At 46.3% G+C, this 12,752-nt stretch overlaps 1 protein-coding gene across 8 annotated transcripts; it reads left to right on the top strand.

Moving 5' to 3' along the window:
* The first annotated feature begins 510 nt into the window (after nt 1-510).
* On the top strand, nt 511-12,037 carry B3GALNT1 (beta-1,3-N-acetylgalactosaminyltransferase 1 (globoside blood group)). 8 transcript variants are annotated; one of them, XM_036443649.2, is made up of 5 exons: nt 511-571; nt 2,254-2,344; nt 5,641-5,737; nt 8,046-8,144; nt 10,035-12,037. In XM_036443649.2, exon 5 carries the CDS (start codon nt 10,064-10,066, stop codon nt 11,054-11,056), a length of 993 nt encoding a protein of 330 aa, XP_036299542.1. In that variant the 5' UTR covers nt 511-571; nt 2,254-2,344; nt 5,641-5,737; nt 8,046-8,144; nt 10,035-10,063; the 3' UTR covers nt 11,057-12,037. The 8 variants fall into 8 exon arrangements, with proteins under 8 accessions (XP_036299542.1, XP_036299545.1, XP_036299541.1 ...); XM_036443648.2 differs by lacking the exon at nt 511-571 and adding an exon at nt 754-870; XM_045583647.1 differs by lacking the exon at nt 511-571 and adding an exon at nt 1,027-1,610.
* Nucleotides 12,038-12,752: the final 715 nt, after the last annotated feature.

The following is a 12,752-nucleotide window of genomic DNA, read 5'->3' as shown; positions in this document are numbered from 1 at the left end:
AGGACTCCTGTTCCACAACCAGACCTTGGCCACCCCGACGACGCATCCCCACCCTCCATTCTCCATGGGTTCTAGGGGGCGCACGCGCGTTTCTTCCGAACGAGCCAAGAATTTCCTGTTTTCTCGTTTCCTTACTAGTCCCGCGGGGATTCTAAATAAGTAAGTCGTGTCTCCCCACCCACCCCACCCCCTAACCCCCAGGACTGCCTCTAGCTCGTGGCATTCACGCAGCTTTGGAACTTTGCCGGGAGAGGACAAAGGGGCGCGAGTGGGAACCAAATCTGGGCGTGAGGTCCGCCACGGCCCCGCCCGCCCTGTGCCATCCTGAGTGGGAGACGCCTACCTAGCGCCGCGGTGCCGGTGCTGGGGATGGCGAGGGATGGCGGGGATGGGGGGGCGCGCCCAGGCCTGGGAGGGAGGGGGCCGCGTGGGGCCGCGCGTGCGTGCGTGCGGGCGAGCGAGGGGCGCGGGCGCTGCGCGGGGGGAGCGCGCCCGGCGGCGGGAGGTGCGTGAGCGCGGGCGGGAGAGGCGCCGCCGCTGCGCACGGGCGGGGAGCGCGCCTGGCGGAAAGGTGAGCCCGCGGCGGGGCCGGGGCGCCCCCCGAGGCTTTGAGGACCCCCCTGGGCAGGTGGCGGGCGTGGTCCGGGGGTCCCTCTGCGTCTCGGGCGGACGCGCCCTCCCCGGGGACGCCCGGGGCCGAGCGGCGAGGCGGGGAGGAGGCGGCTGGGCGGCGCCGCCCACTCCGGCCCGGTCGGTCGGGAGCGCGGCGAGCAGCCGGGCCCGCGGGCTGGGGCCTCGGCGACCCGCAGCGGCTGGAGCCCGGCGGGCGCGCCCCGGCGGCGGCGCCCCGGGCCAGCGGAGAGCGCAGGGGTGCGCGGCGGGCTTGGGGGATCCGCGCGGTCGGCGGATCAGGCCTCGGGTGCGAGGAGCGCGCCGTAGGCCCGGCCCGGCTCCGGGGAGCAGCCCCAGGTTCCCGGTCCATCCGGGTGGCTGTGGCCGGGACCGGGGGGGGGGGGGGGGGGGCGGGATCGGACGGAGAGGGGGTTTGGGGGTGGCCGTGGGTCCCCAACAATCCCAAGGCGAACGCATTGCATTCCCAACGCGCAGGGAGGGCCGGGGAGCCGGGTTGGGGGAGGGCTCTTCCTGGGGAGGGCTGGGAAGAATGTGGAGCTAAGGAGCAGAATGGGCACATTGGGGCCGAGAGCGGAGGAACGAACCCCCGGTGGTTACGTGATTTGCAAGAGGCGATCCTAACGGGTATGTAAGGCCTTTCCAGGGAAATCCTAAAGGGGCAGCGGAGTCGCACTTCCCCACGCAGTCAGGAGGGATGCCCGCAGCCCCTCTCCCCGCTCCTCACTGCTGGACCAGAAGGGATTGGGCCCCGCGGAGCCGGCTTTCTCCTCTCTCTGGATTTTGCACGTCGTGTCAGCGTTGAGGAGGTGGCTGCTTTGGCAGGAAGAGCTAGGACCCAGGAACAAATGATCAAACCATACCCCCCCCCCCACCCCCTTTTTTTGTTTTTGTTTTCAGAGGCACAAGGTTTGAGTTTGCAGTCCTCAGCTGGGGAACAACTTTGTGGCTTAGGAGAGCCTCAGACGTCTAGGACAGAGGTTGGGCGCTGGTTTTGTGCTCTCAGAATCTGGCTTTGTGTCGATGCCTGGTTGAAGGGTTAATTGGACCTACATCAGCCTAGAGAAGGGAACTGTTTAAAATTGAGGGGTTAAGAGTCGACGACATTTTCCTGCTAGACTAGAAAGGCTTATTCAAATGAATGGTCAGTGGGTAAGTCCAACCCTGAAAATAAAGTCTGTGAATATAGTGGCTAAATGTAATTCCAGATTAGAGGCATGAAGTGATTTCTGAGCAAGAAGGAAGAAGAGAGGATCGTTTTTTCCCCCAAAATGAAGTGTCGATATATAATAATTTGCTCCCATAGCAGCTTGCAAGTTATAGAACATTGGCTTTATATATATATATATATATAGAGAGAGAGAGAGAGAGAGAGAGAGAGAGAGAGAGAGAAGGGGAGAGGGAGAATAATTGATCGGCTGCCTCCTGCAGCACCTACACTAGGGATCAAGCCTGCAACTGAGGCATGTGCCCTGACCAGGAATTGAACCCATGACCTTCTGGTTCATAGGTCAGTGCTCAACCACAGGGCCACACCAGCCAGGCTAGAACATTGATTTTAAATGTCATAGTGCCCAATGTTGTTTTGACTCAGCTGTATTTTTCTGTTCTTCTGTTCAATAGTCCCCAGCAAATCTGTTTTCATTAAAGCATGGAATTCAGAAAACAACAAAGAAGTTCAACTAGTGCTGTGGTCTCATCTGAAATTCTACAGGTAAGCTCATCTTATTTTAATTTAGAAATTATCCTGCGTGCATAAAATTGACCTAATAGTCTCCTTTACAAAATTTTAAGGATCATTTACATAGCTACAAATTTTGTTATATATTCTAGTATATTTCTTTCCCAAAGGATTTGAGAAGATACAGAGTTAGTTAAGGTCTACTAAATCATTTTGAAATTTTTTCTTCAAAAATGAAATTATTATTGTTGAAGCCGGTTTGGCTCAGTGGATAGAGCGTTGGCCTGCAGACTGAAAGGTCCCAGGTTTGATTCCGGTCAAGGGCTTGTACCTTGGTTGCGTGCACATCCCCAGTAGGGGGGGGGGGCTGCAAGAGGCAGCTGGTGGTTGATTCTCTCTCATCGATGTTTCTAGCTCTCTATTCCTCTCTCTTCCTCTTTGTAAAAAATCAATAAAATATATTTTTAAAAATGGAATTATTATTAAAATACCATATAGTACAGTACCTCAGGAAAAATTTATTTATTTATTTTATTTTTTAAAATATATTTTATTGATTTTTTACAGAGAGGAAGGGAGAGAGATAGAGAGCTAGAAATGTCAATGAGAGAGAAACATCGACCAGCTGCCTCCTGCACACCCCCTACTGGGGATGTACCCGCAACCAATGTACATGCCCTTGACCGGAATCGAACCTGGGACCTTTCAGTCTGCAGACCGATGCTCTACCGCTGAGCCAAATCAGTTTTGGCAACTCAGGAAAAATTTAACTATATAAACTTAATTTGGTGGTTATAGTCAACTTCAAGTTCTGACTCAGTTCTCTTTATCCCTAAGAATATAACCCAGTGGATACTTCTTCTCTTCCCTTTCCCCTTCCAGTGATTTGCCTTTTCCGTCTGTCCCGTCTCCAGCTCTGTTCTGTCCACCATTGAGTGATATAGGTAAAATCCCATTTTAGGAAATACCTTTATCCCTTTCACCAGTATATAATATCTAGGACAAATGTACTATTCTGTTGCAGCTCTAAAAGCTATCATTTCTCATTGTTGCTCACGGTGTTGGAGGGTAACCATACTTCACAGCTCATGATTGAGGTCAGATGTGTGGGGTCAAACAGAGTGTCCTCAAATGACCTTATACAACAGAAGTTGCAGCTCACTTAACCGTAAGCTCTTTGGCAAATGTCTCTTTTGGCACTATGAACAATGGTTTTAATAAGAAGTTACATATTATAAATACTGATTTGTGTTTGGCACCAGAGCTTTGGACACATTGTGAGTCTGAGGAGAGGGCAGAAGAGGGTATGGGCTAGAAGCATAGAGAGATGCAGGGGCCACATCTGAATGTGGGGCGATCATCTGTAGGGTAGAGCCTGAGAGGCTGCAGAATGGAAGATCTGACTTCATGAGCTTGTACCACGCAAAGCTCTGATAAATTAAGGAATAAAAGCAAAAAACGAGAGTAGGTGATCAGAGTTTACCATTCTATGTGTCATCACCCCCGTTCATCATCCTGCAATCAGAGCCTGTTTTGAGGGGAGGGACGGAGAGGTAGTCAATGCACCCTGAATATAGCTAGTCAACCAGAGAGCCTTTTGTTGTCCCCATGTGACAACCACAGCCCAGGATAATAATTATCAGCTCTGCCTACCCTCCAGGAACCATTTCACTTAGGAAACATATTACCAGCACTAGGACTCTCTTTTCAGTAGCCTGGCCCTTTGAGGTCACGAAGGAACATAGAGAAGAGAGATCTTAGGACATTTTATTGATGTCCTAAGGCCATGGTCGGCAAACTGTGGCTCACAAGCCACATGTGGCTCTTTGGCTCCTTGAATGTGGCTCTTCCACAAAATACAACCGCCTGGGCAAATCTGTTTTGAAGAAGTGGCGTTAGAAGAAGTTTAAATTTAAAAATTTTGGCGCTCAAAAGAAATTTCAATTTGACTAATGAGTTTGCTGACCGCTGTCCTAAGGCATGCTATTTCGTGTGGTTAGAACACTTCCAAACCAGCATCCTGTTTTATAAACAAAATTAGAGGCCCAGCACACGAAATCGTGTGCAGGTAGGGTTCCTAGGCCTAGCCTGCGATCAGGGACATCTTCTGCCCGCTCGCCAGTCCCCAGTCCCGCCCCTTTCAGTGTGGTTCCCCTTTCGCCATCCTGCAATTATAGCCTGCAGGCGGGGGCAGGGACCATCCACCCAGCTCCCCATTTACCATCCAGCGATCAGAGCCTGTGGGGTGAAAGGAGGGAGGGTTTGAGGGGAGGGACCAAGAGGTGGTCAATGCACCTCATAGCGACTCGTCGAGCAGTCGTTCTGGCCATTACACCATTATGGTTGCTGGGTTTTTATTATATGCTAGAGACGTGGTGCATGAAATCGTGTGAGACCCCAGACCCACCTCGCCATGAGACCCATCCTGGTGACCAGTCGTTTGGTCATTACGGTGTTATGGCCACTGGCCTTTTATAATTTGTAGATGATTGTATCAGAGCATAGCCATATATTAACCTATAATATATAACCTATATATTAATATTGTCTGTGGCTCTGTTTTTACTACAAAGGCAGAATTGAGTAGAGACCATGTGGCTCACACAGAAAATGTTTGCTGTCTGGCTTTTTATTTATTTTTTTTATATGGCCTACTTCTGGACTAGAACATAGAATTTTGCTAAACTCCTAAGCTGTGCTTAGACAAGTCTGCGGCCACCTACCCTCCCTATGACTGAGGACTCAAACCATGTCTCTTTTCTGGAATTGTATTTGGCTACTATTTTGATATAACAGACTTTGTTTTCAAAGATGGAGTTACCCACTTTCTAAGATAAAAAATGGTAATTGACTCTTACCTCTTAGTATTCAATGGTTCTCTAAACTGACACTGGTCCTGTAATCTGCACATTAAATTGAGCATCTACACATTCTGAGAGTTGCAAACTCAGCTCCCCGCCATGGAGGCTGTCCACTCATTTGGAGACGTTTGAGGAGGGAGGTCTCCCTTCACCTTCTCCAGGGGAGCTTGACTCATTACATTTGGTGCACAGCTTGGAGATAAGAGCCTTCCTCCTCGCTCTCCATGGCGTCAGCAGCTGGAGGCAGGGTTTGTCTGTCATCTTCCCCGTTGCAGCCCCAGCCTCGTTCAGCCGTTCAGTCGATTTGCATATAAAACAGGATGCAGGTCTGGAGGTGTTTGCTCTAACCACACCTGTCCAGTGTACAGATGAGGGAATGAAATGTCCTCCCATTGGTAGAGCTGTAATGCCTCAGACGGAAGCCCAGCCTTCTGCTGTTCTGCCTGATGGGTGTGATCTTTGCTCCAGTTTTCCTAGCTTCTCCGGATCCGGCCCTCCTGTTGCCTCTTCCTGCAGGCTGCTCTGTCATGGCATTCTCTCAGATCACCCACTCCTGAGTGGAAAGGTAAGTCCACTTTTGCTCTACGCTCTGCTCCCTGCCCAGGAATCTCAGGAGCTGGGGCTCTTCTGTGGCCCCGTGCTCTGGAGAAGGGGACCAGCCTTTGGAGGTGGGCCTGAGTTTGGGCTCCAGGTCTGCCTGTACTTGGACTGCACAGGTCTCTGAAAAATGGGGTGGCTCCGCTTATTGCGCAGTATAGTCACCGTGCTTTGTAAATTGCTATAGAAGTGATACAGACTTAAGCCCAAGCCCACAGTTCCTTAAGAAAACGGCAAGGACCCCTCGCTCCTTACCATTCACCTGCTGGCTTCTCCTTACTGCCCGCTGCTCGCCGCTCCTTAGCGCTGCCGCAGAGGCGGGAGAGGCTCCTGCGCTCGCCAGCCATGAGCCTGGCTTCTGGCTGAGTGGCATTCCCCCTGTGGGAGCACACTGACTACCCTGGGGGCAGCTCCTGTGTCAAGCATCTGCCTCCTGGTGGTCAGTGCGCATCATAGCCACCAGTCATTCTGCTGGTCGTTCAGCCGGTAAGTCTATTTGCATATTGGGGTTTTATTATATAGGATTCACAGGAACTAGTTTCTTAATTCAGTGATTGCCATGATGTTCTAGGACAGGCTTTCCCAAAGTGGGATTCTTCTAGTCCTGCCACAGACTCTGAGAATTAAAGTGGGTTCTTTGTTCAGACAAATTTGGGAAACATTGCATAATATATGCTCTTCTGAGAGAACATACATTAACATGGAAAGCTCTTGAGGAGCCCTCCATTCAAAATGAATAGTGTAAGTTGGATTCTTTTGCCCACAGAGCCCTTTTGAAACTAAAACACCTGTTGATAAGACCTAGACTCAGCCTGGGATTGGACTGGGGAATGAATTCTGGCATTAATCACGGAGGTGCCTATGACTAGTCTGGGAGAATGGTTTCCTTTGGCGGTGGCAGCCTTGGCACGCTTCATACCCTGGAAGCTGACGTGCTCTGTCTCGGCAAGTTTTCTGGGCTTCTCTGTTAGTTGAGATATTTTTTCAGCTGTTGAGGATCAACCACCCAATCAACAAGTAATCGCTGGCAGCTGCTGTGTAGCCAGCACTGCGCTAGGAGAGGATGTTTGCTTAATGTAGATGAGGTAGAATCCAGTTGGGGAATGCACGTGTAGTTACATAATCATGAGTTTATCTTTAATAAAATGGAAATTGCTTTTAAATTATAATCTATATATAGTTTATTTCTTGGTAGTGATATGTGACATTATTATTAAAATGTCAGAATTGCAATCATGGTCTATTTCTCTGTTGGCCTTTTTCTATTTTTTGTTCCTCTGTGTTTCCGGGTTTTCTTCCTGTCCCTCCCCCTGGGATTCGGGGTTTAGAACAAAGTCAGGGTTCACCGAGCCCGCTGCTCAGCTGCCGAGGAGGCCTGTGCTGGGAGACCAGCTGCCTGTGAGCCCGCGTCCGGGCATGAGTCCATCCCAGACCTGAGGCCAGGCCAGCGTGATTCCCATGACATCGAAGTGCGTGCATCCATGCGCGTGCCTGCGTGCCATTCCACTTCGGAAATTGCTGAGGGCCCCTGAGCTGCCTTGGCAATCCATCTTCTCCCCCACAGACCTGGGACTGACTGAATTAGTATTGGGATTCTTGGCTTGTAACTGAAAAAAAGAAAACTCTTATGAAGTGAAATCACTTCCCCCAAGAGGCACACAGTCGTCAAGTGTTGCAGCCAAGATTAGGGTGGACCATTTAGCTCATATCCAAGCATTTTTATTACACTTTTTCTTCCTTTTAGAGGATAAATTTCAAATACAAAGAAACCTATAAACATATGAGAATGCCTCTGCTTCCATCAGCCTGAATGAACAACTATTTTATAGTATTTGCGGTTAGTCTCTTCTTTCCCCTTTTCGCCAACACGCCTCCTTCATTCTTCCACACCTTCAGCCATGCCCCTGAGAGTGGGAGGAACCCCTGCAGTCACTTTACAGAGTAGTTACGGGAACAGAATTAAAGATAGGGCACAGCAGTGTCACTCAGAAGTGCCTTGTTTTACTTCCTGTGGTGGCTCATGAGGGCTGTGAGGGGGAAGTAGGACTGTCATAGAGGGACAGGAGACACCAGCTGACGTGAGAACTTCGAGATTTTAAGTCTTGAATGCCAGCCACCTCTTCCATGATGAAGTCAGGAACTCTGAATTCTGGAGACCAGCAGTATTTTTTTTTTAAACTTTTTATTTCAAGTTATAAGTCTCCCTTCCCCTCTTTGACCTCCCTAGTCCCCGGATCCATATGTCAATGCTGTTACATTTTTTATGTATGTTACAGAAATTTCAAGCATTCTGACTACCACATACTACTGAATGTTCAATTGGTGAAATTGAAGGTCTTCCACTCGCTCAGAAAAAAGAAATCCAGAAGAAGAAGGTAATAATAGAAATATATTTATGGCTTTGAATCCCCCTTTTCTTCAGATAGTAAGAATTCATCAAGATTCTTTCTTTCTTTCTTTCTTTTTTTTTTTTTTAAACTTTGCAAAGTACCGTATTTTTCGGACCATAAGACACTCCGGACCATAAGACGCACCAGTTTTTAGAGAAGGGAAATGAAGAAAAAAAGATTCTGAAACAAATAGTGTCCTAAAATATTTTATGTGCATTAAAACCCAACATCCTAGTCATAAACACATGTAATCAACCCTGTAAAGTAAACAGCAGCATTTAGAACCATTTTAGAGCCGGGCAAGCACACAGAGACCACACAGAGCCGGGCAAGTAAAAAAACTTTTTTTTTAAAGTATATGTGTAGGCTATATTTGGACCATAAGACGCAGGGACTTTTTCCCCCCACTTCTGGGGGGAAAAAAGTGCGTCTTATGGTCCGAAAAATACGGTTGTTGTTGTTCTTTTTTTTTTTTTTTAATATATTTTATTGATTTTACACAGAGAGGAATTAAGAGAGATAGTTAGAAATGTCAATGAGAGAGAGTCATCGACCAGCTGCCTCTTGAACACACCTCCACTGAGGATGTGCCCGCAACCAAGGTACGTGCCCTTGACCGGAATCGAACCTGGGACCTTTCAGTCGGTTTCGGCAAGATTATTTCTTTAGAATGATCCCTTTCATACTCTGGTTTCTCTTCAGATCATACAAATCTTTCGCCTTTTAGAATGATCTCTTTGACAGTAAAAATCAATTTAGGGACACAAATAGGATGGAAAAGATGCCAGGGGTAGAGCACAGATGGTGATGGCAGCCCTGTTTGTTGAATACCTAACACTGGCCACATACTTTGCACACATTCGCACTAACTTGCCCCGTATTAACATCTTCGGGATGTGAAGAGGAGGGAGCTGAGGCCCCAAGAGGTAAACAACATACACGCTGGCGTTATAGGTGAAGGGAGGAGCTGGCTGTAGGCCCTGGTCTCCCGCCCCCTGTGTAATAGGAAGCCAGAACTCTGTTCCGGCCAGTCCTTGAGAGGCCTTTCTGCCTTTTGGACTAATAGTTCCTCTGCTTTTTGCTGCTGCTTTATTCCCTTCGGGGTCCCATAGGCATCATAACCACAGTCACATTTTCTCATTTGCACACCGTGGCTTATGAAACGCCCGTAGGTAACTTTTGCGATGAGATTTGCTGTTTTGAGTTCTCCCCCTTGTTGAAGAGTAATAGGGCCTCCACTGTCTATATGCCATTATAAATGGCTCCCTTCACTCCGGACCCTTTCCTCCCGTTTGTCCGAGACTTGTTAACATGTGCTGCTCTGTTAGAAGGAGACATATTGCAACAGTTATTTCTGTGAAACACGAACTATTAACTTCCCAAAATAATCGAGAATGTTTTTAACCTTTATCTTGATGTAAAAAGCTCGACTATATTTTTGGTTGTTGGTATCCACTTATTTACAGTCGAATGACATTAATAAGATTCGGGTTGGAATTTGGGGGTTTGCTTGGAGCTTTGTTCTCCTGCTCTTCCTCCTTCAGTAGATGATCAGATATCGATTGAAAATGTGTTTTGGGCTGAAATCAGTTTGGCTCAGTGGATAGAGCATCGGCCTGGGGACTGAGGGGTCCCGGGTTCGATTCCGGTCAAGGGCATGTACCTTGGTTGCAGGCACATTCCCAGTAGGGGGTGTGCAAGAGGGAGCTGATCGATGATTCTCTCTCATCGATGTTTCCGACTCTCTATCCCTCTCTCTTCCTCTCTGTAAGAAATCAATAAAATATATTAAAAAAAAAAAAAGAAAAAGAAAAGAAAGAGAATTTGTTTTGGGTGGCGGATTACTAACCTGGTCTCTGGTCCATCTTCCAGAAGCTGAGCCACGTGCTTCTGAGCTGCTGTGAATGTCCCTGGCTCTCTTGACCACACTCCCCAGTAGGATGTCACTGAGATCCCTCAAATGGAGCCTCCTGCTGCTGTCCCTCCTGAGCTTCCTCGTGATGTGGTACCTCAGCCTGCCCCAGTACAATGTGATCGAGCGCGTGAACTGGATGTACTTCTATGAGTATGAGCCCATTTACAGGCAAAACTTTCGCTTCACGCAGGAGCATCCAAACTGCTCTCAGCAAAACCCATTTCTCGTCATCCTGGTGACCTCACACCCCTCCGATGTGAAAGCCAGGCAGGCCGTTAGAGTTACGTGGGGCGAAAAGAAGTCTTGGTGGGGATATGAGGTCCTTACGTTTTTCTTACTAGGCCAGCAGGCTGAAAGGGAAGACAAAGTGTTATCGCTGTCCCTAGAGGACGAGAACCTTCTCTACGGGGACATAATACGGCAAGATTTCATAGACAGCTACAATAACCTGACCTTGAAAACAATTATGGCGTTCAGGTGGGTCAATGAGTTTTGCCCCAATGCCAAGTACGTCATGAAAACAGACACGGATGTCTTCGTCAATACTGGCAATTTAGTCAAGTATCTTGTAAATTTAAACCAGTCAGAGAAGTTTTTCACCGGTTATCCTCTCATTGATAATTACTCCTATAGGGGATTTTACCAGAAAGCCCATATTTCCTATCAGGAGTATCCCTTCAAGGTGTTCCCTCCCTACTGCAGTGGGTTTGGCTATGTGATGTCCAGAGACTTGGTGCCAAAAATCTATGAGATGATGAGCCACGTAAAACCCCTCAAGTTTGAAGATGTTTATGTGGGGATCTGTTTGAATCTATTGAAAGTGGACATTCACATTCCAGAAGACACAAACCTTTTCTTTCTGTATAGGATTCACTTGGATGTCTGTCAGCTCAGACGTGTGATTGCAGCCCATGGCTTTTCTTCCAAGGAAATCATCACCTTTTGGCAGGTTATGCTAAGGAACACCACATGCCATTATTAATTTCCTGTCCCACTCAAAACTTAGTGGGGAGCGCCAGAGTTGGCACTGTAGTGGCACACTCACGGGGAGGTCGCTGTGTTGGGTTGCTCTGAACTGAAATTCATGACGAACCCGTAGACTAGAGACTGCAGGCGTACACGTTACTTGTGTTATATTTCGACAGAAATCAAATCAGGCCCTTTCTAGATGATATTGAGAGGAATTGAACAAAGTCTTTTTGTTAATAACAGGACCAAACAATTGGAATATTTCATTCTGTAGACTAGAACTTCTTAAAGCGGTTTTATTGAATTATAAGCTCATTAGTTCATAACAAAGCAACGTGGAGCTCTATTTATTGAATAGTCTAGTCAGTTAATGGTTTTGTGCATCTCTTATGTGGATTACCAATTTTAAAAATATATAGTTCTGTGTAAAAACTTAGAGTTATACCAAACTATTGTCTCTCTTTGGTCATTCAGCAGGTACCTCAAGATGTTGCAGTATTTCAGAGTTATCAATTATTATTTAATGCTTAGAAATTTTTGAGTGTTTAAGTGTTACGGTTTTTTTCAATACTGTGTAAAGAGAATAGTGAATCATCCTTTCCATTTGAACTCTTTTCCAGTTACTTCACTAATGAGTTATTGATAACTCCATTAATGTGAAGTCATTGGTCATTATTGTGTATCAATGATCTCTTTAGCTTTGATAAATATTTTATTGTGGTAATATAGAGAAGAATGTAAGGGAGAAAATCTAAATTATTGTCTTGTTTTTAAAAATATAATCCTCAGTGTTTTTAGATGACACTTCATTGGTCTCATTTTCTACCTGGGAATTAGGATTAATATAGAATGCCAGGCAGTGTGTTTCCTTTGGCAAAGGACTCTCAAGGCAAAAAAGTAAACAATCTGATGGTCAGAATACATTGAAAGGAATGTCGTTATTCTGGTACTTGAGTTGGAAAGAGAAGACTAAAGATTTGAGTTACATTACTAATCTCCGTGTGTTTTCTCAGTAGCAATCAGTTTGAGAATAAAGAGAAAAAAAAACCCCACAATGCTGCTCTATTGTCATTAGTTTCACATCAAGAGGAAGCCCTAACGTGTGGTCTAAAATCAAAGCTGATTTTCATGGCATGTAGAAGTATATTTTTATTTTTTTTATGGAAGCAGTGATGTCTCTTTTGTTGGATCTGTTGCTAGTAGATTAAAGAGGAACACTTCTTCCTCATATTCTTGGGATTGTGCAATTTCCTATTATGACTGACATGGACAATTGATTCCTTTTTTCTCGATTACATGATGGCATGCGATCAAATCCTTTGGCAGAAAATACAAACTTGAAAGTACATAGTTAGTTCTTGTAATACACAAATATTTGTAATTCTTTTATAAGAACAAATTTCAAGTAGAACTCTTGTAATTTATGATTCTCTATAGCAAGGCTATTTCCTGATTCAGTCATAATAAATTAAATTCAGTGAGGTAGTCTGTGGAATCAGTCTATATCCCTGTCAGTCATTGTTCATAGAGGAGTCACTTTCTTTAAGACAAATTGTGATTATTTTTGTGGTATGATTAGATTTGATTAATTTTGTAAAAGTTTATATTGTTTGTGAAGCTAACGCAGAAGTTTTAAAAAGAGAACTTTTAAAATAAAAAATAATTTCTCTTCACTTTAAAAAAAAGACCAAAATAACAATAGCACAGAC

This window comes from Pipistrellus kuhlii, unplaced genomic scaffold, assembly GCF_014108245.1.
Source record: "Pipistrellus kuhlii isolate mPipKuh1 unplaced genomic scaffold, mPipKuh1.p scaffold_m20_p_2, whole genome shotgun sequence".
Classification (NCBI taxonomy): domain Eukaryota; kingdom Metazoa; phylum Chordata; class Mammalia; order Chiroptera; family Vespertilionidae; genus Pipistrellus; species Pipistrellus kuhlii.
This window is presented reverse-complemented; position numbering and strand designations above follow the sequence as displayed.

Coding starts and splice junctions, on each gene's coding strand:
- B3GALNT1 (XM_036443652.2), top strand. CDS start 10,064: ATGTCCCTGGCTCTCTTGACCACACTCCCCAGTAGGATGTCACTGAGA.